We start from the raw sequence: 27,103 nt of genomic DNA on the forward strand, positions 1-27,103 counted from the left end.
GGACGTTGATGACCAGTTGCAACTGTCGACCGATGGATGGAAGATATCGGGAGCTGTAATATAAACTGAAGTCATCAACGTACAACAGAGAAGACACTCGGTCACCCACACATTGGGCAATTCCATTGATCGCAATGCAGAAAAGAAGGACGCTTAATAGAGACCCCTACGGAACGCCATTTTCTTGGAGATGTTCATTAGAAAGTGTGGTGCCTACTCGAACTCGGAAATACCGTGCTGCTATGAACTTCACTATAAATGTTGGTAGACTGCCACGAAGTAACCTATCATGCAGAGGTTTCAGAATGCCATACCGCCATGTGGTATCGTAAGCCTTTTCTAGATCAAAGAAGACCGCCACAAGATGTTCCTTCTTGAGGAAGGCATCTCTAATGGCGATCTCCAGCCGAACAAGATGGTCTGCGGCGGATCTGTGCGTACGAAGCCCACATTGGATATTAGATAATCGGTTTCCCGATTCGAGTACCCACATAAGGCGTTTGCTTATCATCTTTCCCATAACCTTGCATATGCAGCTGGTGAGAGAAATAGGCTTATAATTGTCAGGTAGAAAAGATCCTTTCCCTGTTTCTGGACTGGGATTACAATGGCGGAAACCCGAGCATACGGAAATACACCCTCTGTCCAGATTCTGTTGTATATTGACAGCAGAAAGGATTTTCCAGCTGGCGGAAAATGGCGAAGCATGCGGTTATGGATGTTAACAGGGTCAGGGCAGGTGTCAGGGAATGTGTCTAGTGCCGCCTCCAGCTCTTCGGATGTGAACGGTGCATTGTAGTCTTCAGTGTTTTCAGAGTAAAAATTTAGGTTCCGTTTTTCTGCAGCATCTTTGACTTTCAGAAATTCCGGATCATAATTCCTTGATCTGCTTATTAGTGCGAAAGTGGTAGCAAATATTTCAGAAATTTCTAAGGGACTGGTGGTCGTTACTCTATTGTTCAGAAGGCCCGGAATTACAGAACTACGTTTCCCCATTATTCGATGGACTTTGTCCCATACGATGTCAGCTGGGACTTTCTTTTTCAATGAATTGACGTAGTTTGTCCAGGACGTCTTCTTAGCTTCGCATACAGAGCGACGAACTTTGGCTCGAAGACGTTTAAACTGGACAAAATTTTCTTGGGTCGGATGGTGCTCAAATTGGCGCAAGGCACGTCTGCAGTCTCGGATTGTATCTCTGCAGGCATCTGTCCACCAAGGGACAGGGAAGCGTTTTCGCCTGCAGGACGTCCGGGGGATAGATAATTCCGCAGACTTAATAACCACATTTGAAAAGTGCTCTACTACGGAGTCCACACTTTCATGTCCGTTATCATCGAATAATATGGACTCCGAAAATCCGACGCAGTCCGCCTTTTTAATCACCTAGCTTGGAGAGCGAGATTCCGCAGGACGTAAAGCGTACATACGCATTCGAATGGAGTAGTGGTCACTACCATGTAGGTCGTGAATCACAGACCATTCGAAATGCGTGGACAAAATTGGGCTACCAACGTGGATTGATAGGTGGAAATAATTAGTGCAATACATGTCAGTAATGTTTGTGTCCCTAATTTTTACTTACGAAAGTTGGCAAGTCTAGAAGGAGATAAACAAAAGTGCGATCTAAATTTACTATTACACGTAATGTCATTGTAGAGAAGTCTGATGTAGAATTGTTATCTGGTTTAAGGTTTCTAATTTAAAAACGACATTTCTCTTTACACTCACTTTTAATATTGGCAATCTACACATCTCGCAGTGTATGGGATAATAATATGGAACGTGTTAGAAAGAGATTATAGAGCTGCCATTGCGTCGCCATGTCTGAAGAAAATTGAAAGACCGTCCGCCATTAGTTTAAGAGCCCAAACCAAAGAAGGTGTCGATAAATAAGGTTGGAATCGTGCAGCTGTCAAAATTTCGTTTTCATAAATCAATTAAACTGAAGTGAAAAAACCTAGTGTTTCGTCAAATAACGGCCGAGGTGGGCTACGCCAAGTTAGTGACCGAGGGATGCAATGGTGGCTCTCGTGCTTTTCTTTTCGAACATTAATCGACTTATCACCATCCAGCCCATTTCGTTCTCTCTCATGGTTCTATTTCTCCTCTTCAGCCACTATTGCATGCGGAACGCCCACCACATCATCACAGCCATTTTCACATCTCCATCCCCGCTGTATAGACTTGCCATGTCCGCTTACATGACGGGATTTGTTAAGAATGCCTGATGAGGCTACATTATTCCTCCTCTTCTAATTCATTATACTCATTCTTGGGTTAAGGTTCTTAGGTTTATAACTCTCGTCTCACCAGCGGGGATCTTTCCTATCTCCATGGTCCTATCCCACGGTTTCGACCGCGACAGGGTGCCCAGCAACGACATTAGTGGACTCTTCATACTGCCCGTATATGCAAGTTTAGGTGCCGACAGGTTTCTGTCGTTTAGACGTCCCGATGAACGACTCTGCTCGCCGGGGCGGATATATCGCTTCGACGTGTTACCGCTGACTTATGGGTGTCGCAGTGTAATCAACCGCAAGTCCCCTGAAGCTGGATAGTCCTGGGATTGTCCAGCGTAGAGTAGGGAGCCACGGGCGGTTATTCCCGTGGTAGGGGCATAAAACTGCGACACGCCTCTGGTATAAGACTTGCCATTAGGTGTGTAATGTCCAGTTTGAAGGGTAACTTGCGTGAGGTGGGTTTCTTGGGATCGGGCTGTGGGGGTCTTCATAGCCAGCACAGACCGCGAAGAATTTTTTAGGTGTCTTTTTCTTCCCCCTCCCCCGGTGGCAAGTTGACGCAGACGGTTCCGTAGGGGGGGGCAGTTTATATGTCCTCGCGCTCTTCTCCCACTTCCCCAGAAAAAAATAAAAAACAAAAGACAGGAATAGACACGACTGGTGGTCATATGACGAACATTGCAATGGGATTGGACCCTGAGAAAGAAACTGTTAAAGTGTCGCCTCCAAAGTTTATTAGTATCACTTGGACGGAACAGGAAAGACTATGAAAAACATCAGTTCATTTTACCTGAGACGCTCACTCGACGAACTCGTTGGGAAGGTCAAAAATTCAACTCGACTACGCAACGGTAGTCTCCTCATCGAGACTATGTCTCCATAACAGAGTGAGACGCTGTTGAAAGCGAAGTTGTTAGGGCCTTACCATAATAAAGTCGAACGGCACTTCTCGGTGAACACCACGGGGATTCTCTGGATGGAATGTCTGATGAAGAGAACCAACTAGAACTGGCGGAGCAGTCCGTGTCCAAGACTTGCCGTTTTTTAAGTAAGCGGGACGGACAGACTGTTCTCCTGAGCACTGTCTTTTTGACCTTCGAAAAGCATGTCCTAACAGAATACATTCTTGTCGGGTACGAGAGTGTCCCAGTTCGTGCGTATGTGCCGAGCCCAATTCGGTGCTTTAGGTGCCAACGGTTCGGACATTCGCAAAAACATTGCACTAACAACATTATATGTGAATGTCTTCTTTTTTTAATTGTATACATAATTTCTCTTGTATGTCCTATTCTCTACAATATTTCCTCGTTAGTGATTAACTTATTTTCAGCATTCTTCTAAAGCACCACATTTCGAAAGCCTTTAATCTTCTTTTTTCTTCTTTGGTGATTGTCCAAGCTTCACAGCTGCATAATGCTAAACACCAGTGTTTTTTTCTTGTTGAATGCCAATTTTGCTAAAGTAATTCTGTTTCTTATCTCTCTAACACTTCTTCCATATTTTGGAGCCTAGATAACTAAATTCTTTAACTTCTTTTAACATGTCCACACCTGTGGAGTAACGGTCAGCGCGTCTGGCCGCGAAACCAGGTGGCCCGGGTTCGAATCCCGATCGGGACAAGTTACCTGGTTGAGGTTTTTTCCGGGGTTTTCCCTCAATCCAACACGAGCAAATGCTGGGTAAACTTTCGGTGCTGGACCCCGGACTCATTTCACCGGCATTATCACCTTCATTTCATTCAGACGCTAAATAACCTAGATGTTGATAAAGCGTCGTAAAATAACCCAATAAAATTTAAAAAAAAATCTTTTAACATTCGATCTCCTGACTTAATTTGCGTTTTTGTTTGGTCCTTTTCTCAACATGCCAAAATTTTGGGTTTTCTCTTATTTATTTTCATTCCATATGATTAAAAAATTTGTTCCATTTTTTTCAACATTTTTCAAGATCCTGCTTATTTTCTGCCAGCAACGGAATATCATCCGCGTATCTTAACATATTCTACTTTTTTTCTCCTTGAATTTTCACCCCAATGTGTGTATGTTCTTTGATTTCTTTAATGGCTTGTTCAATATATGCATTAAAAAGGATTGGTGACATGTTGCACCCTTGTCGTAAACCTTTTGTTATTTTAGCTTTTTCTTGTATTTCTCCACATCTGATTATTGCTATCTGCTCGTTATATAAGTTCCAGATAATTCCTCTTTCTCTATAATTAATTCCTATTTCTTTTAAAATTATTATCAATTTGTTCCATAAAACATTATCGACTGCCTTTTCAAAGTCTATAAAAGCTATATAAGTTGATCTATCGTTTAAAAATGTTTTAAATTAAAATTCTTCAGGCTACTATTGCCTCTCTTGTACCCGATTTTTTTAGATAACCGAACTGGTCTATTGAAAGAGTTTCATCTATCGTTTTCTCAATTCTTCTATACAATATAATTTTGGTTAAAATCTTTGAGGCAATACATAAAAGACTGATAGTGCGGTGATCTTCACACTTATTTGCTGTAGTTTTCTTTGGAATAAGTATTATAATACTTTTCTTGAAATCTTCAGGTATTTCACCGGTCTCATATATTTTACCTATGATGTGAAAATGTTTTTCTAGTCCCTCTGTACTTGTGGCTTTAATTAATTCAGGGGGGATGTTATCTATTCCAGGTGCTTTTTTTAGATATTAAGTCTTTTGCAGCCATTAAAAATTCTGATTTCAAAATAGATTCTCCTCTATTATCTATATCTACTGCATCCTCTTCTTCTATTTCTGGGAATTGCAAACGGCTCCCAAGGTATAAAGTTTCTACATATTTTTTTCCAACAGAGTGCTTTCTCAGCATTTTCTATCATAAATTTTCCTTCCTCATTAACCATCCCCCCCTTTTGCTTGTTTGTAGTTTTTAAAAAACATATTTATTGCTTTATATGCTGTTTCTATTTTTCCATCATTCGTGTAATAGTCTACTTCTTTACATTTACTTTGTAGAAATTGTTCTTTTGCTTTTTTGCATTCTCTTATTATCTGATTTCTTAGAGACTTATATTTCCTTTCTCTTTCTTCTGTTCGTGAATTCTTCATCGCCTTTCTTTCTTTGATCATTGTGGCGACCCTGGCTGTTGTTCTCTTCAAAGTGCTGCCGATTTTAACATAGTGATGAGTTATCTGATACATATATGATCTAGGTTAAAACTCATATTTTTACCTCCTTCGCACTTCTGATAAATAATAGCTTTAGTAGCTGTGACTGTAATCGTACAATCAATAAAATTACAAAATGTCCGCCTCTGATAAGAACAAAGTGAAGAGTACAAGCATATATATATGGTCTGTTACGCGCAAAAGCAAGACTATGGTAAGATTTTCACTTTTCATCGCAATATTACACACAGTGTAAGAAGAAATATCGCAAAAACTATGAGGTAATTGGTTGATATTGTAAAGATCAACACCCTCCTCTCTTTTTTCAATTACAGTATTAATTATAAGAAAGAGTATTAACATGCCCCCTTAAGAAAAAAAAACACACGCACGCACGCACACACACACGTTCTATTCTTGTTTTTTTTGTTTAATGTGTGACCTTGGAATAATTTAGCGACAGACCTCTTCATAACAATAGCTTAATAATAATAATACTTCGATCGACAAATAAAAAACCACAACCTAGCAATTATAAAAAATAAACTGCTGGTCTGTTAATAAAAATCGGTTAGCCTTATTTTATTATTATTTGTTCTTTTTTTTTTAAGTAGTATGAGTGTTACAATACTTCTTGTGTAAAATGTTTAATAAATAACCAGATTTACTTTAATGGTCAATATCTTCAAAACAGGTTTCTGTCGTTTAGTCCCTTGTTACGTAAATCCATCCAATTCATTGTTGTGATGTTTTGAACAGACAAAAAGAACATTAATTTGCTGTCATTGTCTCAATGCAATAGTTCGAATTTTTTTATTTTTGTTACTATAGTAAAATGACTTTGAAATTCTTCCATGTCATTAAAATAAATTAAAAATTATAAACTTCAAATTTTGGCCACAAAGAAAGATAAAAGCTATACTATAAAGCTCTCAATTATTTTAGGAGTGTATACTATTTACACTTGTAAATTTTTGGGAGTAAATCTTACCCCCTCATCCCTATCGTTGTTGTGCCACTGGAAATGTAATTAATTATTGTTTCATTTTAAAAAGTTCCATTGTTAGTAAAGGGGCATGTTAATACTCTTTCTTATAATTAATAATAATTGAAAAAGGGAGGAGGGTGTTGATCTTTACAATATCAATCTATTACCTCATACTTTTTGCAATATTTCTTCTTACACTGTGTGTAATATTATGTTGAAATGTGAAAATCTTACACTCTTCGCCTGCGAGTGTAAAATTTTCCTTTTGCGTGTATCATACGAAATACCAGATCCACTTCAAACCTTTCAAGAGACATTACTACTGCACGTAATTATTATTGTTCAATAAAGGCTCTTCAGTACATACAGAAATCAGTCCACGTCTGAATTTGAAAGGAAACCAAATCTATCTCTGTTTATAGCGAGAGACTTCACAGCATATGGTGCTAAGGCTTGAATGTAATCATTGTTTAGTCTTAAAGCGATAACGTGCGATCCAGTTTACTGTAAGCGATAACATGTGAACTAGTTTAAGCAATAACATGTGAAACAGGAGACGTACGAATTCCGTTCTTGTACCGTCAGATTCAGATCTCAAAGCTCTATCGAATGACAGAGCTTAAAATATACTCCTGGGTATAAATATTGTGCGCGCAAGAAAGAAAGTAATACGCAACGCATCAGCGAGACTTCGTGACGACTTAACTAGGCAACACCGCCTCACTAGCATTGGCTAGTCGACATATACCGGCCTGAACTAGCTCCGCCTTATATGCCTACTTATTCTGAAAGCACTTTAGAGCTTCTCATACTTGAAGGGTTACGGTATGTTACAGGTCTCTGTTGTTGTTCTCGTTGATATCTAGGGTCTATATCTAACGTAGAAGCATGACTCTCTTTAGGAAGGCTGAGGCGTTCGGGCTGGCAACAGTGTACTCACCCCTCCTCCAAGGCCAGTGTCTGACAGACGGGGTTGATTAACTTGTTTGTTCTTCTTTTAAATGGTCACTTATTGTGTATGGTCATGGGTCTCATGGACAACGGAATTTGAAGTGAAAGATTGGGAATAAGCCTGCATGTAGAAATACAAACCAAATGCAATTAAAACAAAACAGTAACAGCATTTTATTTTCTTAATGTGTCAAGTTTCTCACAGGAAGCTGTTCATTTCTTTTTTTGCTGTAATTGTTTAACAAAATATTACTAAAAATGCCAATCATTTTATCTACAATATAGTTGTTCTCACTTCCACATACACACACATCATTAACAATGTTACAAAAACCTTCATCTGCAGATAATGTCTTCTTAGATAAATTATTATGTAAAATGCTTTTCTGGTTCTTTGCTAACAAGAAATTACTTTCAAATTTGGCTCCAATTAATGCTTGGGAAATTGCCACAATATATTTACCTGCACACAAGATAAAATCAGAGGGGACTGAAAGCAGACATCTATTTAGACACTGAATATACGTGTCAGTGCATTCATGTGTTTTTTACATAATTTCACACATATAGTACATCGCAATTTAAATTAAAACATAATTTGAATGTTACATAACCACAAATGTAAAGAAAAGCTGAATCATCCATTTTTAAATTATCGACATAATTCGCATTTAAAAATTCTTTAAACTCATCAATATTATCAGGTTTCTCACACATAAATTCAGTTTGTTTTTCCAATATGTTATCAGAAAAAAGAAATTTTACCATATCTGGCAGAATGTAAACCTAGAACACTTTTGACCCTTATTTTTCTTTTTCAGACTCCAATACTTGCATAACAGTGACATTGTAATTACCGCCACTCAATTGTCTGTATTGACTAAATCGACGTTCCAGATTATCTGTTTGAAACTTTCCTGTCAAAACATACTTTACATTAAAATTTGCTAATGAGTAACTTAGCTAATAATTTCTTTTAAAACATAAGTGCAATGATAGAGGGCATTATAAGTATTTTTGGTCAAACATCCCCGAAGAGGATTATTACCACTAATTTCTTTCCATTTTTCTAACCACAGCATAAAACGTTCCAAGAACTTCAGTCTTGAATCACCAACACTACTAAATGGCTCTTTCAAAGGGTTGCGCTTAAAAATATACACAACAGCACTCTTTACATTTACAATTGACCACCATGTTAATATAACCCTGATAAAATATGTTGTGCTTAAGTAGTTATTCTTGTGCAAAGCACCGACAGTATACTCATTGAACACATTTACCACTAAATTTACTTTATGCCTCTCAAAAGTCTTTGGATTGAGAGTCTTCTGGCTTAATTTGTGAGCAGTTTTCACTATCATGTCTGTCTCCTTCCTTTGCAATTCTCGCAAATGAGAAAAGTTTGCTTCGCATACAGAAATATCTTTCGAAATCTCAACATCAGATTGACATATATTCGGCAATGCCAGCTAAAATGGAGCATGGAAAGTTTTGTCTGAATCTTTTAAATTTAGCCAATTGTTTCTTATATTTTTAAAAATATATACACTGTCGTAGAGAACGAAAATTTTCCATGGATTGTTACCAAAGGTAAAATAGTAACTAGACTCTGAATCTTTAGTCAATTTGTGGAACATTACTCTATTAACTCTGTTATTGTCAGTTATAATGCAAAGTATTTTGAAACTAGCATTAATTACCTGTGTCATTACATTCTTTGTCAAGTCTGTTAATTCATCACCTTTAAGTTGTTTTACAAGTACAAGTTTCACAATTTCTTTTAAATGACCAAAAGCTGAACTAATTAAAAATGCTACTACTGTTTTTGCCATATCTTGTGCCTTGTTCTCTGCAGTGCCAAATAAATTGCCATTTTTTAAATCCAAACTTTGTTTTACGTGAATTTCATCAATTTGCAAACTTACAATTTTGTCTGTATCTGAAAGCTTTTCGCACATGCATGCAAGGAAATTATTATTTTCTAGATCTGTTTTGGGGGAAATGGAGAATGATGCAGATAATTTTTGTAGAAGTCTAGGATGTGGAAGTGTCATTATGTCATTTACCCTTAGAGTATTGTAGCATTTTACTGACTGCATGTAAATTAAAAATGCATTTAAAATACATTGAACACTGAAATGCGGAACAGTGTTAAACAACAAAGAAAACTGGTCCTGAAGGATATTTAATTTAGTCATTGGCATTGTCATCAATTTCGGTTTTTAGCTTCTGTAAACCGTCGGTTATCTGAGATATCAGTAAATGTTTCTCGCAGTTTTTCAAACTGTGTTCTTCACAATACTCCATCAATGCTTTAATTTGTAACCACTCTTTACGTATTCCATTTCTCAATACAGGGAGAAATGTATGGGGAATTATACCACCCTTCATATGGACTTCAACGACCAAATCATTATGTACACGTATACAATTAATTCTGGGTATAGAAACTACATCTAATTTGTACAAGATACAACAATTATTATTTTTTTAAATATTCCAATCAGAAAGTTTGAATTTGTCACTCACGTTTTCACAGAATGATTTGAAATCTTCTATCCTATTTTCCACTTCAAGACGCAATATTTCTGCTTCTTCCTTTTCTTTTCTTCCTTTTTCTGTTTTGTCTCTTCTTTCGTCGGGATTTTTACGCTTTTTGGAGCTGGATTCGCTCAAGTATTGTGGTAAATTAGGGAAAATTTTTGGGAGAGCATCTTCGTGTAAAACTGGAGCACTTAGAGGGTATTCACACGTATTACCATCCTTGTCCTTATACTTTTTCACAAAGCGAAGATCGTTTGTATGAAAATGTTTTATGCTAACAACGGAGTTGTGAGATGGTATCCAATCAGATCGAGGAATAGCACGAATGCATTCATTTCTCCGTGCTGGATCTTTTGGTATAAGGAAACTGCGGATGTACCCCTCTGTCTTGATAGAACTACTGTAATTACTATTACAGCCCGGAACGACACACTTTTCAGACATAATACACAATTAAATTAAAATATAAACTTTGAGACCGGCTGCTATAGGTCGCGCCAGGGATTTTGGCAGATGGATTTTCTTATTGTGAATTGGAGAGCGAGTCCTCACCGCTGCAAGATTGGCTGTTATCTCTGTCGCAGTGGAATGGGTAGGACATAAGAGTAAACATGCACGCCCGAGTATTCTATTGAACTGTGCACAGTCACCTCCAAAAACTAAACAAATATTACAGTAGTCTATATGTGTCTTTGGTATTCCCAAGAGACTTGTTCGATTAATTACAATGTGTCTCAATGAAACTTACAGCAGAGTCCGTATAGGCCAGTTTCTATCTGATGCTTTTCCAATTCACTGCGGGCTAAAGCAAGGAGATGCACTATCACCTTTACTTTTTAACTTAGCTCTAGAATATGCCATTAGGAAAGTTCAGGATAACAGAGTGGGTTTGGAATTGAACGGGTTACATCAGCTTGTCTATGTGGATGACGTGAATATGTTAGGAAAAACTCCACAAACGATTAGGGAAAACACCGAAATTTTACTTGAAGCAAATAAAGCGATAGGTTTGGTAGTAAATCCCGAAAAGACAAAGTATATGATTATGTCTCGTGACCAGAATATTGTACAAAATGGAAACATAATCTGTTTTATATATATATATATATATATATATATATATGGAAATATATATGTATATGGAAATATGTTAATCCTTAGTGAATAGATAAGATTGAGTTTTACGAAATACGAATATTAAGGGATGGAAAATGGGAGGCAGTAATGATCAAAATAATTATACCGATTTATTTTTTTTAACCATCAGAAGTGCAGCCTTTAAATTTAAAACAAAGATTCACTCATAAAATTGGGTTTGACTATTCATCTCATCTCTCAGAATTGTTTCTAAAATGTATAAGGAAAGTAAAAAAATTCAATTTCATGTAGGCTACTCCCTTGAAATAACTTCAGTTTTTTTTTTACTTCCGAGCAGAAAGGAGAGAGAAAGAAGTAGACGATTTAAAAAATTCACTAAACTATATTTAACTAGAGACGTAAAATTTAAAATGAAGGTTACTCTCTACAATATTGGTTAAACATTCTTAGATTTTTTAAATACCATATCCTAAGGTACTGATGAAAAGGCAGAAGGGAGTGAGAAATCTCATGTCATCCGATCTCGTTGAAAGTCGATATCTGGGGATCTTTGCGATCACAGAATATGAATAAGGTATCATATAGTCCGACTTTGTCCCTAAAGTGGTGGAGTGGGACAAAAATGGGTGAAAAATTAAATTAGATATCTTAGGAGTTTTCGAGACGGAAATTACGTGCGAATTCAATATGGCAGTTTCAGTATATGAATTATATTTTAAAAAATTAAACATCGGATATCGCACAGGTAAAACATGTACAGTATTTAAGGGGGTATGTAACACCTTTTGATAGTAGGCCTATACATTTAGTAAAATCCAAAGTGTAATTTCTACATATTCTGAATGAATGTTGTGCTGGAATTTAGTATAGTCATCAGCCAATACCTCTAGATTAATAAACAACTTTTTAGAATCCATAAAATACAGTATTTATTGTGAATGGTAATTATATTTTTCAATTGGTGCAATTTGTGCAGGGAAAATTGGTTTCTCCGATATTTTGTACGATTTCGAATATTTTAAAATGCTTTCTTCTCTGTTTTATTCACAATGTGCGTGTGAAGAAATTATTGCCCTTGTAATATCCATTACAATCCTATTTATTATACTCTTATATAAATCTAACTTCCGCAGCATGCAATTTTACCCAATTAACCAAATTATATTTTGATTATTAAGAAGAATCGTAATTTTATTAACTTGAATTGTCGCACCACCAGTAGACGATCCCTAGATTATTACTGGACAAATCTTGTATATTGATCTGGTAAAGAATATATATATATATATTATATATATTCCTACCCTTACCAGATCAATATACATATATGCGCATTGCAATGCTTTTTCCTTTTAATTAAGAATTAATTTATTTTAGAAAATGTAGGAGACGTATTGTAAAATCATTGCGAACGGAAGTCATTTACATTTATTAAAGGTATTCTTTGAGTAGGACTGTACCGTGGTGTGTTTCATAATAAGGATAATTGATATGAGCTGCTGTTATGAAAATATGAACGACTCAGAATGTTATCGCATCTCATTCTCGCAGCTTACACAAACAATATTGGCTCGCCCACTGGAAATGTCATCGAGGTCATCTGCCAAAATCGGTGCCTCCGACTATAACTCATATCTTGACAATGCTAGAACTCCTATTGTTTCCGAATGATGTAACAGTTGAAACAAGGAGTTTAAAAGGACCCTCGAACTGAGAGGACGGAAGAGAAGGCCTTGCCTGCTGCGTTGCCAATTCTGCCTGGCCGCAGCCTTCCTAAAGAGAGCCATGGTAGAAGTGGCGTATTTTTTGTTTTTTTTTTTTTTGTTTTGTTTTGTTTTTTTTTTTTCATTTTTTTCGCCGAAACCAATGAATGACGCATCAAGTTGAACAAAGTAGACATAATACTGAACGGCGCAAACTAAAGTCAAATTAATAAGATAAGCTCAGAGGATAGATGATTCAGTAAATACCCCATCAACTATGCTCAAACCTGCAATAACTTGTGTAATTGCAACAGTCACTCTGTTGACACATCAACGAGAATTAAATTTCTGCCTAGAACATTGGTATTATACAGTCATTTATCCATTTCGTCACATACCAGTATTGGAAACATTCCTTTATGAGAATGTGGAATCCAGACTAAATCCAACAATATGCTAGGAACGAAAATTAGCTGTAAATGTCTAATATGCTATGAAATCGGAACATTTTGATGCGTGTGCAAATTATTTTGGGACGCGGGATGCAATGGTCGAAATCGGGACTGTCCCGGGAAATACGGAACGGTTGGCAAGCCTCTCCATCATAGAGTGAAAGGCACTATAAGTACCGTCGTAAAGAGGTAATGTCCGTTACAATCAAAATATATGCTAAAACCTGGAAGAACAAGCAGTGCGTTCCTTGTGCTCCACTCACCTCAGGTTCACGTTTCAATACAGCGGACGAAATTGACACCAGATCATCCTCAGACTTCACCTCACATGTGACAGTATGTCCCTGACCTACATATTCCTCGGGGTAATAAGACAACATTTCGTAGTACTATGTATGACAACAATGACAATCGTTAAATTGTTTAATGTATTACCTGCATCATTGTTACACGGTCAGATCAGGGCTGACTAAATCCTTACCTAAGTTTCTTCCAGATGGCCGTGATTAGACAGATAGACGCTCGAGAGCAAGGTTGCCATTCGTAAGACTATAGTCGTACGCTTACGACTATTTTGACTACTTGTAGAGGTAATGACCAAACTCTAAGTCGTACGCAGTTTTGTACGACTATCTTACTGAAGGGACAAAATTATTTTGGAACTCGCAATGTCGGACTATAAAATTAAACAAAAATAACATTTAATTTGCCCCTTTTCTAGACAACTCCTTCATTCAGTATGTCATTGGCTAATATTTCTGAACACGCATATATAGGCTTTAAAGGGATAAAAAAATGCTTTGAACTCAATATGGTGACTACATTTGCCATGCAAATCATAAATTCGTCATCTTGAGCTCCAGGTTTCATGTACAGTGCGGTTATATCAAAGTAACAAAGCTCAGTGATCTGCTAAATTCATTGTATGTTCAGCAATGGAAGTATTTTTTTTTTATGAATGAAATAAAACCGGTCTACGATTAAGAAATCTAGACGTGCTGACATTTTAGCGGTGTCGGATTTGAGTCGACTGCAGGTGGATTAATTTGATGTAATCATCAGCTGCCGCACTGATTGATATTAAATATCTGCCGTTGCGCCGGCCAAAGATAAAGTTTCTGCTGGCTTTCAATATAATAATGTTGTTTCCGACCAAGCGTCATCATGCATGCTTTACCGAAAATGACAGTGTTGATGAAGAAATGATAATTTGAATGCTAAATGCTATTGTGGATATCAACTATAATTACTAAAATTCTTGACTGGCTGAAGAAATGGATGCTGGAATAGGAAAGACTAGAGAATGATGGGTTTGCAGTGAAAGATCTGCCTTTGGACAGAACACTATGAATGAATGAATGAATGGATATAAATTTATAGGCCTATGAACCACCTTTTTATGGGTGATATGTGAAATATGTTTGTGCACACTATCTATAATTGTAAAATGCAGAATGTACGATAGTTTTATGCTGAAGTACATTTTTCATAAGTTGGTACGACGATTGCGTTTCATTTATCTGGCAACCCTCCTCCAGAGTCAAAACGGCTGTAGTTTAAACTACAGTCTAGTATACACAGTCACGAAGCTCAATACTTAACAAATATGCATCCATAGATAGTTGCTAACCACCAGGATCGCTACTATCGTCTCATCACAGACCCTTTCCCTAGCAGACGATAAAATCTATTATACTTTCGATATTGTGTTCTTTTGAAAAAATTAGTACCTTCCTTCCACTATTGAAATATGAAATACATAAAGTTTATATATTATTTTCATAAAGTATATACTATATTTTATAAACTCACCTTCCTGGATCTTTCGGAAGAAGGATAACTCTAACCTCCTTTTCTTAGAATTTATAGTGCAACAAACGTCTCCTTGTACAGTATTATTATTCAAATTATTGTATTTTAGCCATTTACAGTTATTACAACCGACAACAAACATTTCACAGTTTACACAACTTCTCACAACAATGCGAAATACGGCACAGTCAATGTCTTTTCGATCTGCACCGCCGTAATGTATGTTCGAGTTTTCTATTTCAGCGTATGTAGTTCAATGAAATATAATACACTCAGGGACAAAAAAAAAACGGACACTTTAATATTTGCTGGTATTTTGCAAAACATTATCTTCTCATACAATATTATGGTAGCCATCTGTTGTTATGGAGACGTGTATACATTGTTGATTGTTTTTTGTTTTATAAACAAGCCATTACAACCAAATATTCCAATTTTGCTTTCGGAGTCTCAGCTATAACAATTTTGTCTCAACCATTTTGTGCTTCATTATCGTTATCATTCGTTATTTCTTTATTTTTACATTTTCTAAGTTTAAGTGGGGTTGTAACATTTGTCTTAAAACACGATGCGACCTGAAGATGTGGCTCGAGCTGTAACCCTTTACGATGATGGACGCAGTGTACGTTACATGGCAAATGTTATGAATATGGCTAGATGCACAACCCATGATGCCATAAATCGGTATAGAGAGACCCTAGAATATACCAGAAGACCAGGTTCGGGTCGTCCAAGAGCTACAAATCCAAATGAAGACAGGTATATGGTGTTGAGACTTCTTAGGGAGCGCAACCTGCCAGCTACTAGTGTAGCCCAGCAATTTGTTAACATGCATGGACGCCCAATTTCGGCCAAAACAGTTAGAAGGAGGTTGAAAGTAAGTGGACTGATATCAAGTAGACCTGCAATTGGTCCCAGACTTCTCAGGATGCATCGAGTTGAACGACTGCGTTTTGCAAATGATCACAGGGATTGGAGAAATGGACAGTGGAGCTGTGTTCTGTTACCGATGAGTCCCGTTTCAATCTGTGCTCACCTGATGGACATGAAAGAGTTTGGAGAAGGAGGGGAGAACGATTTTCACAGTGTTGCATTTCCGAAAATGTACCGTATGGAGGTGGTGGAGTGATGGTTTGGGCAGGAGTGTGTACGGATGTTCGTACAGAGTTGGTTTTTGTTGAAAATGGAAGACTAACAGCTGATAGGTATATAAATGAATGTTTGGCTGATCATGTTGTGCCATTTTGCCAATTTGTAGGCGATAATTTTGTTTTAATGCATGATAATGCACGGCCGCATATTGCCCATGCGGTCGGAGATTATCTCCAAGAAGTGGGAATCCATGTTCTTCCATGGCCAGCAAGGAGTCCAGACATGAACCCAATTGAACACGTGTACGACATGCTGGGACGGCGTGTTAAGAATAGACGACCGAGACCAGAATCGTTACAAGAGTTGAGGCGAGCACTTGGCGAAGAATGGGAACTTATTCCTCAAGAAGACATTGTTAACCAAATTGAGAGCATGCTAAGACGTATGGATGCAGTTATTCAAGCCAGAGGGGGTAATACCCGTTACTAAAAAGAGTTTTTAATGTTTAAGGCACCATAAAATGTAAAAACAGTTAGACCAAACGATGCCATAGTTATACGCCCTTTGTAATTTTTTTGTAAAATTTCTCATCAGAGATTTTTTTTTTCAAATGTTGTCGTATAAGGTGCTAAATGAAACATTATTTTGTTTAAATGGGTTTTGTTTCATTTTGAAATAATTGGCAACAAAATACAAGCAAATATAGAAGTGTCCGGTTTTTTTTGTCCCTGAGTGTATTATAACATTATTGCGTATCACTGCTAAGTTTTATGTAGTGTAAAGTGCCCATAAGTTCCGTTTACTTCCTGTTGCATAATATGTTGCAGAAATAATTACAAAACTGTGTTAGTCTAATGTGAAGAGAATTTTACATGTTACCGGTAGTCATAATCTGTTTGCATAAACATTTTAAGTTTAGAATGGAAGATATTTTGATGTTTAATAAAAACAATTTATAATGTGATTTTAATTTAGCACATCTACCTTCCTTAATTGTAGACAGAAAATTTACCATACCACTCCTACGAAATCAGTGTAAGCTTACGTACGATTGTGTAACTTCGTCTCTTAGGTAGTAGATAAATACAATAATTCAGTACTCAATTGTAGTATTAAAATACAGGCAAATTGAATGTGTTTGGTATCATATATGACAATATGCTTAATTACAATGTATAATTGCGAATATAGGAATATAAGTTAAATATAGTAAACATAACCTATAATTTCCATATGACATAGGCTGACATACATATGTAATGGCAGAGCATTGGAGACCACTAAAATTAGACAGAAAGGGGCAAACGGTACAGTAAACATGACCTATAATGTCAACATATCTAAATATCCGTGCGGTACAACTGAAAATTATTGAATCGTGCATAAATGAATGTACAAGAATTTCGCAATATTTAATCGAAATAAAGGCAGTTATTACACATACGAACAACGTAATTTTCACATCAAAAGTAATATTACACTTTAACTCGCAAGTGAATTATGTCAGAAATGTCTCATAATCATTGTTTTAAATTTTATTAATGAAATTGCACTACATTTTAGAGAAATATATATTACTCCTTATGCATTCCAAGTAATGTATATGGTTTAAACCAACGAGTTAGAAAGAGAAGACTATAGAGTGGCCATGTTGTCCTGTACAGCGCTCTTTGCGGTGCCACCGCGAAACACGGCAGATCTGAGTTAAGCGCCCACCTTTGTAAAAATTCGTCTGCTTACAATGTTGTATAACGGAGGTAAGAAGTACAAAAAAACGAAGAAAAAACATGCCTGTTGTGTGTGCTGCATATAACTACAATGTCAAAAGGAAAAAGACAACTGATATATCATATTTCATGTAAATTTTATGAAGTTAAGTCCATAGTTTTGTTAATTAGCAGCATTTTTTTTTCATGCATAAATGTCTAACAACGCCCGGCATAAACAAAATAAATGGTTCACTGGTAATGTACTTAAACTAAATACGGATAAAACCAATACAATTCCTTTCAGACCCAGTGAAAAACAAATAGCAATACAATATTAAAACTGTATTTCGACACCGGCATCCTTTATTTTTGCTCCTTCTGTCCTTACTGCTTATACAAGAAGACGATGAGCTGTAGCTTATAAGAAGTAGGCCTATTTCGAAGACAAACGATTAATCAAATAAATGGTTCACTAGTAATAAAGTTAAACTAAATACGGATAAAACCGCTACAATTCAGTTTCAAACCTAGTAATAGCAATCAAATATTAAAATTGTATTTCGACACTCGCATCCAAAATAACGCAAAACTTTGGGGTAGGTCGTATTGTTGTTAGTATTTTGACTGGAAGGACATGGAAGATCATAATTGAGCACCCACGTGCAATAATGGGGTAAGTATGAATATATTTCGTAACTACTTACCCCACTATTGTACGTGGGTGCTCAATTATACACTAATAATTATCTGTGGTGCCACAGCCCTTGAAAGGCTCAGACAGACCAGCCGGCTGTTGGCCCCACGTTCACATTTCGATAATAATTATACTTTACTGTAACAAAAAAACTGAAAGCATATTTTGTCATGTTTCACCCACGTTACAAGCTTGGAGGTAAAGGTTGTTTACTACAGATAGGGCCTACTTTCATTCTATGTCTTATGGTAGAGTAAATAGTTTTGCAACGTGTAGAGACTGGGAAAACAATTTAATAAAATCATCCGAATCATACTCGTTCATTTTATAGGCAATCTTGCAGGTCGCATTTAAAATAACCTAGGAATATTAACATTTTCTTCAGTATATTTGCTAGGACTTCTTGTCATACTACATGACAATTTTGCTTAGGTTATTCTTTTAAGCATTCCTTCTGGGAATAGCTCAAGTGTTTTAAATTTAGCGTACATAAGTTTAGATTAAGTTCCTAGCACGTATTTGACGAAATACTAGGTTTTTCCATTTCATTTTAACTGATTTATGCAAACGAAATTAAGACAGCTGACGATTCTAATGTCAGTTATCACCACGCCCACTTTGTTTTGGGCGCATAAGTTCATTACCGACGGTCGTTCAATTATCTTCAAACATGGCGGCGCAATGACCACTCTATATCTTTCTCTTTCTAACTCGTTGGTTTACAGTCCATGAGGATTTACTTGTCTAGTCCCTTTTAGAAAGAGAAAGAATACTCACCATCTCTCTCTACCCTCATTTATGGTGACGGCGATATGGTTAACACTCCTTCCAACCACCACAAGTTAGCAGCGGCGGCACTCTCTTCCTCTTCAAATTCTGACTCCTCTCCGCCAGAAAGTTCCTCGTCCGTGTCCCTGTAGTCCAAATTTATTACGAACCGATCAATAATTTCATCTACTAGTCCGTCCTTTTCCCAATAAAATTGTTCAACTTTTTCTACGTGTTCACAGGTCTTTCTCTAATTATCTTCCGTCACTTTTGCAAGAGCGCTCTCAAAGAACAATTTCACATCTTTACTTTTGAGCGAAATATTACGCTTCGCAACGTCATTTTTAACCTGTCCCCATATTAATTCGTCCGCGTGTAAGTCACAAAGGTATGGTGGCTGTCTCACCACAATATGGGAATGCATTGTCGCAATTTGGTCGATTTTGTATGTTTTTAAATTGTCTTTTTTAGTTTTCACAAGTTCATACAATACAGGTTTCGTGGATCGTAAATTAAATTCAACGTTATTGCTACGAAGCCAGGACTGCAGTTCAGATTTCGACGTTGATGAAATCGGTGCCTTATTGAGTTCTGTTGAATGATAGGAGGCATTGTCCATAACAATGATACTATTGAGAGGAATGTTAGGTAATCATTGATTAATGAACCATTTCTTAAATACAGTACTGTCCATCTCCTCGTAGTTTCTCTCTCAAACTCCATATGCTTCCAGTGAATAAGTTTTCCTTAATTAACTCGTCATTTATATCCTTCAAACTAGGCAATAAATCAGTCCGATATAAAGAATAAATTACTGGTTTTATAGTGGCGGCAGATAATGAGTCAATTGCAATTTTCTGAGGGATCCTGTTTGGGCGTTTCTTTCCTCAGTTCGCAGAACATTTCCACTTTCCAGCGCCTCCCTTTGTTTTTTTTTTTTGTTTTTGTTTGTTTGTTTGTTTTTTTTAATCCTGCTAACACTACGATATACCTGTCGCTGCACAGTTCTTTCGATAACACTCGACACAGATATTACTTGCTTTCCACATTTCAGTGCCTCATATTCTTCAGTAAAGAATTTGTGTATATTAATAACCATGTTCATACTGTCCGACTTCAAGGCTTTCCCGCGTTTTCCCACATTGCCTACCATGATTATTAAAAACAAGAGCACAACACTCATTACAATGTTTAAGGTAACAGGGAAACCATGCAATTCCGAAAACATTTTGTTTAAATTGTGAATTATGTTGTATTAAATTAATACAACAAGACACACACTTACTCACTACTCACTATTCACGAAATATTACTGAATAAATAAACTCGAACAACGCCAAGTCGCCACTGAGAGATCCACTAATTGGGTTTCCAAAGTGTGTTCTAGAAGGGCTAAGGGAGAGGAAGGGAAGAGAATTCCAAGAATTCTGCAAAAGAAAACCTTTTCCCCGTTACATCTATTGGCGGTCGGTAGACAAGGACCGCAGACAAGGACGGTAGAAATCACGCCAACTTAACCCTCATGCACTGTAAACACTGCCCTTCCTGAACGGGTTAAGCGAGTCACATGGTCTGCCTTACGGCCTGTATTAGATCACAATGGCAGTGACACAATCTACTGTTCCTAGTACTCACAGCGCTCCAAACGGCTAGCAACTATCGCGAGAAATGCATAAAATCATCCGAAGCTTCGTGACTGTATACTACACTCTGGTTTAAACGTTCATTCTGATTAATTTTTTATATTATCTAGTTTTCTGATAGTATTCCTGAGTCATAGATCCAAGCCAGAGCATCCATCCGCCACACTACTACACACTTTTATTACTGCCAATACGAAATACCATGACAACGTCTAGGATTTATAGTATGTAGTAGTGGTGGGTAGATTATGAACGAGTCGTTCATAATGAACGAATCAAGATTCTGTAAAAGAAATAAATTGTTTCCTTCCTAAAGGTCGATTCACAGTCTGGGATTCTCGAGGAGAATATTTTGACGTTGACGTGATGGAACCTGGACGTGGATGGTTTGTTCTGCTAGCAGCTACGTTAAATCGTAACGTGTCGTAGTAGCGTTGAAAAGTCAAAAGTCGGGACACTTAAAGTGGCCGATATTCCGTTTTACAAATTAAACTTTAAATTAAAAATAAACTACAAATACTATATTAAACATTTCTAAAGGTATTGAAATGATAATGTTTACCTTAGTTTGAACATGATGTCTTGTACAAATCATGGGGCTGAGGCGAAGGTTGGAACTTACAGACATACTTCTTATCTGTTGCAGCGGCCTTTATAAGTTTCTTCTCATGTACAGCATATTGGTGAAATTCGGAAAAACTCATATTAGAGTTTATTTTAATCTTAGCATGTAGGCTTTCACGGCTGGTGTCTAGTTGAAACAGAGCTTCTGGGCTAAGATGCAGTGGTCTACTGGTGCAAATCCCTAGCAGAAGACTTCGACCTAGGATACATAACCACTGAAGACGTCTGCCGCAGTAGTAGACGAAACGTCTGGGAACATCTGCACCAGTAGACCATGGCGGCATCTTAGCCCGGAAGCTCCGTTTCAACTATAGTTTATTTTAACCAGAAGTTCACTTTCCACGGATTTTAGTTAAGTTTGTTTCTTTCTTCTGTCCACAAGTTTTTCATTGAAGAAAACACTCTTTCTACATGAGCGTTACTGACAGGAATGGACAACACAAATTTTACTATTTTTAGTTAGGGGGCTGCATATTTGTTAAAAAATGGACCCTTTTTTGTCAGTTGGTAAATCTAGGTTTTTAAGAGTTTCAATAGCATCTCTTAGAATAACGAACTCATTGTACAATTCATCACCGTTTACTTCTAAGCTGTGGGCATTTACAATTTCTATAAGGCTAACAAATGTCACTACTTCTTTCAGATTCTAGACAGTGAATTTCTTAGAAGGGGAAGTCTCGAAGTTGAACCGCTTGTTTAAATAATGAAGACTCCTTTAATATACATTAGCTCCATCTCTCCTAAATATTTCCTTGTCCGATTTCTTAATTTATTCACATTTTGATTAACTTGAAAGCCATAAAATCCATCTTTTAATTTAGATTGAATGTTTTTATGTAGGGATTCTAAGATAGCATAAAGATCTGTAGGTTGAATTGTTTTATTTTCGAGTTGTAAAATTGTTGTTGTAACAGAATTCATATAGTTGTGCATGAAATGCATAAAAAGAAGGAAGTGACCATTTATCTTTCTCGTCTACTCCTCTTATGAAAGTCCATACTAAAGGATTTGTTTCTTCTTCTCCTTGAGAGAGAAATAGGATTGTATAGGGTTTCCAGTTTTTGATCAAACGCTTTAGAGCTGGTAATACGGACAATCACTGAACTGGAATATGCCTTAAAATTGTTGAATATTCTTGTTCAACAAACTGAAAAAATTTTTGAGTTCATTAATTTTCTTACTAAAAGACGAAACTCATTATAAACTTTTAGCACTAGACACTCGACATCAAATTTCATCACTTTGCATGCATTTTTGACCGTGTTATGAATAATGTGACAATTACAATTAGCTTGAATTGTATTATCATTTAAACATTTGAAATTCTCAAAAACTGAGTGGTGTTTTCCATAGTTGACCGCTGCATTGCCTGCATCAAAACTTGACATATTAGAAACTTTCAAATCGTGTCCATCTAAAATAGATTTCAGTTTTTCAAAAATACCTTCAACTGTTTCATTCGAAACATCTTAAAAGCTAAGTATTTTCTCTTTAACTCCACCAATCTCAAAAAATATTTAATACTGACTGGAAAGCACTTAATATTGCCTTCATTTAAGGCATCTGTCGAAACAGATAAAAAAATGTCATATTTTAAGTCGTTCTATACTAATTCTACGGAATGAGAGGCCAATACATTTTGAACAAGTACCGGTATCTCACATTTTGTACGTCCACAGTGAAGTTTTGGACTTAACCTCGAATCTTTGAAAATGCCACTCGCTAACTTAATGCCGCAATCAGTAGAAAGATAACTATGGTTATGTATTATTACATGATATGCAAACGACAATTCAGCAGCTGTAATTTCACTTTCAATAGGAGAATGTTTCACGCTAAAAATGTTTCAATCGATATAGTTTTAGCACTTGATGCAACAGAAAGTTTATGTTTCTCACTTTGTAAAGGTTTTCTCACCGCAATAATTTCCTCGCTTTTTATTGAAAACGATGCAAGCCATGCCTTCGTCATCACATTTAGCTAACCAACCTTTAAACTGTTTATCTTCTAACCATTCATTACGAAATGTACACATTATTTTCACCTTTTTCTTCCGTTTATCATTTTGGCTGTCATAACTATCACTATCACTGCATTCACTTCCACTGTAGTTTTCCTTTAATTTAGAGAACATTTTATTGAAACGAATCCCTAAAATATCACAATGTCTGCGTCTTGCGAAACTGCCTAACAGCTAATATACGTGCACTGCAATTTATAACTGCCATCAACTTAGTCTTTACTGAATTTTCACACTGCTCCACGACAATGAAACACGAATTGCAATGACTTGATTTCTTAGAAACAGAAACACGAACCCATTGTTGCTCGCTCTTCCATTTGTAAATTTAAACAGTTATCAAGATGACCAACTGTATAAGTTTAAAGAAAAAGAAAATAAATATTACTAACATTATTACAAATATTATTTGACGTAAAACCTTAAGAAGATTCAATAATAAAACTCGGCTTGTAACCTAAAACAGAAAAGTAGGGACATTTGGGCGTCCCATCATACCCATGTCGGGACACGGGACAATTACAAAAAATTAGGGATCATCCCAACAAAATCGGGATAGGTGGCAACCCTATGTCGTAGCTCCTATGAGAGACAATCAATTGCACTGTAATTTTTAGAATTCGTAGATAAATGTCTAAGGAAAGCATAGAAAAAAATTTGGAATCGACAGTGAGAAAAAAATTTCTAACTTCGAAGTCACACGTTGAAACTACTGGCATCCTCAAAAGTGATAAGCGACGAACTTTTTTATTTTTCACGTTAGATGGGGGGATCAAAGTGAGCAACATATTTAGAGAAAAATGGAAATTACTTTTAAAAGAGGCTGATTCTCAAAATCTGTACCAGTTTGCGAGTTAAGGTGAGTTAAATGCGGGGGATTGCGTGGCGGACTTTTGTATGCAGAGTGACAAATTTTTTCTGTTAGAACTGCGGATTCTCATAGAAATCATCGGTCTGATTCCAAATTTGTGTTCAAATCGTTTCCATTGTTTAAGGTTTTCGAGTTAATTGTGAGTTTTAAAAGGTAATTAAAATATTCCTAGTACAGTACCTATATAAATAACGTCTATCCTGAATAAACATTACTGTGACATACTTTGAAATTGAGAAACATAATATTGAATTTATTATTGATATTACTATCACAGTTATTATTATTATTATTATTATTATTATTATTATTATTATTATTATTTGGATAGTCGCTTCTTTGCTTAACATTTAAAATATCAGGGGCTAAAAAGGTCTGCGATACTTACACAGTGGACGATTTTCGTCTAAATGAAAGAAAAAATTGGACACTTCCCTAACATGACAAGACTTGACAAAACAGGCTGACTTGAAGAGTGTAAATACATATTGCGCCAAGTAACAAAAAATTTGGTTTCTGTTTTTTTTCCTTGAAGTGTGCTATGAAACAACCATTATTTAAACACAGAAAGGGCCAAGTAAACTGGAACCTGAAAGCAGTTTCATATCGTATCAAAAGACACAGCTAGAAACAACACTGTTCCCAGTTATAATGAGCTATGTGTCGTTACCAAGTAATGCTTTCATTGAATGTCTCATGATTTTTGTAAACATTAAAAGTTCTTTTGTATCATTATATTGTTACATGAGTGATAATGCCTGTAATATGATAAAAAAACAGGCAGTCTGCTCGGAAAAAAAATTCGTGTGTCATTGAGAGAATACAAATTATTTTGTTCAGATTTGAATTAACAATCGGATGTGAATAAGGTACTGTACCATAATAGCTTCATTTAATATATATTTCACATTTCACAAATTAGCCAAATGTTAGTAATGTTAAAATTGTGTAATTAAAATGTATAAAAAGTAGGATGTTATTGTTCTTGTGGTTTTATCTCCTAGGTAAGGGATATTTGTTGAAGGTGGCCAAAAATACCTTATCTGACATCATTCTTTTCTAACCCGTGACTGAATTCTGCACGAAACAAAAATCGCAAGCATAATTGCAAATGTCAAGTACTATTAGATCTAATAAAAGTAATTATTTTTTCATAAAAATTTTACTACATGTACGTTGCAAGTATCTGATTCATCTGAACTCTATAATTTCAAAAGCGCTTCTCAATAAACTCTTGCAGCAATTAAATTTCAGGTCTCGAATACTCAGTGGATAAGAATAAGGAAGGACAAGCCCGGAGTAGTGATAACTCCAACAACACTGTTCAAAATCATTGGCTTTAGGCTAACCAACCGGGAGGAACACCACAAAGATCAAATTAGAAATGTTTGTTACCATTGTTTAAATACACAGCGGAACACAATCGAGTCGTCACATTTATAAGGTTTCTCACCTCTGCGCAAAAGCTAAAGGATTTTTTAGACTACTCGATTCAAGATATTCTCTTAACTGAAAGGTTTCTCGCCTGTGTGCCGGTGCTCATGCTGTCTTAGGTTACTTGATTGTGAAAAACATTTACCACAAAATTCACATTTGAAAGGTTTCTCGCCTGTGTGCAAGCGCTCGTGTCTTTTTAGCATACTCGAATTCCTGAAATTTTTACCACAAACGTTGCATTTGCAAGGTTTCTCTCCTGTGTGCCGGCGTTCATGGTATCTTAGGTGACTTGATTGCGAGAAACATATACCACAAACATCACATTTGAAAGGTTTCACGCCTGTGTGAAGAAGTTCATGACTTTTTAGGGTACTCGCCGTCGAAAATACCTTACCACAATAATCGCATTTAAAAGGTTTCTCGCCTGTATGCACGCGCTCATGGCCTTTCAGGCTACTTGAGAGAGTGAAAAACTTATTACAAACATTACACATGAAAGGTTTCTCGCCTGTGTGCACGCGCCCATGAATTTTTAGGCTATGAGAATTTGAAAAACACTTACCACAAACTTCACATTTGAAAGGTTTCTCGCCTGTGTGCTGGCGTTCATGTCTTTTTAGAATACTTGAATTCCTGAAATCTTTACCACAAACGTTGCATTTGCAAGGTTTCTCTCCTGTGTGTCGGCGTTCATGGTACCTTAGGTGACTCGATTGCGAGAAGCACGAACCACAAACATCACACTTGAAAGGTTTGACGCCTGTGTGAAGAAGTTCATGACTTTTTAGGGTACTCGGCATCGAGAAAACTTTACCACAAACATCGCATTTAAAAGGTTTCTCGCCTGTGTGCACGCGCTCATGGTTTTTCAGGCTACTTGAGAGTGTGAAACACTTCTTACAAACATTACACTTGAAAAGTTTCTCGCCTGTATGGACGCGTTTATGAATTTTTAGGCTATACGGATTTGAAAAACATTTACCACAAACATCGCATTCGAAAGGTTTCTTGCCTACGTCCATGGGTAAATCCCCGTCTAGTTCTCTCGAATTGGAGAAACATATTTTAGACAAATCAAACTCCAACTGCTTCTCATCTTCACGAATCCACACAGGTTTTCCCGAAGAAACTGAATTCTTGGGAATCTCGCACACTGTCTCGATCTCTCGAAGTGCAAAACTGTCGAATTCTGATGATACAATCCTCCTATTAGTATCTGCAATCCTGAGGGAATATATTATCAGTATATAACATAGTCGTTACAAATATACATTCAATGATTAAATATTCAAACCATAACAAATCTATT

At 36.5% G+C, this 27,103-nt stretch overlaps 1 protein-coding gene across 4 annotated transcripts in view; it reads right to left on the bottom strand.

Annotated features, from left to right (window-relative positions):
* The window catches only part of LOC138693078 (zinc finger protein ZFP2-like), a 151,320-nt gene that overhangs the window by 72,912 nt on the left and 51,305 nt on the right, over positions 1–27,103 (bottom strand). The window contains exon 1 of one of the 4 annotated variants that reach the window (XM_069816665.1): positions 13,388–13,606. The exons of 1 other annotated variant lie outside the window; for it this stretch is intronic. In XM_069816665.1, coding sequence (XP_069672766.1) covers positions 13,388–13,504 — 117 coding nt within the window. In that variant the 5' untranslated portion in view covers positions 13,505–13,606. Of the gene's footprint in view, positions 1–13,387; positions 13,607–21,940; positions 27,019–27,103 lie in introns of those variants that run through there. 2 more of the 4 variants (XM_069816663.1, XM_069816667.1) reach the window with 2 other exon arrangements.

This window comes from Periplaneta americana, chromosome 17 (genome assembly GCF_040183065.1).
Source record: "Periplaneta americana isolate PAMFEO1 chromosome 17, P.americana_PAMFEO1_priV1, whole genome shotgun sequence".
NCBI classification, from domain to species: domain Eukaryota; kingdom Metazoa; phylum Arthropoda; class Insecta; order Blattodea; family Blattidae; genus Periplaneta; species Periplaneta americana.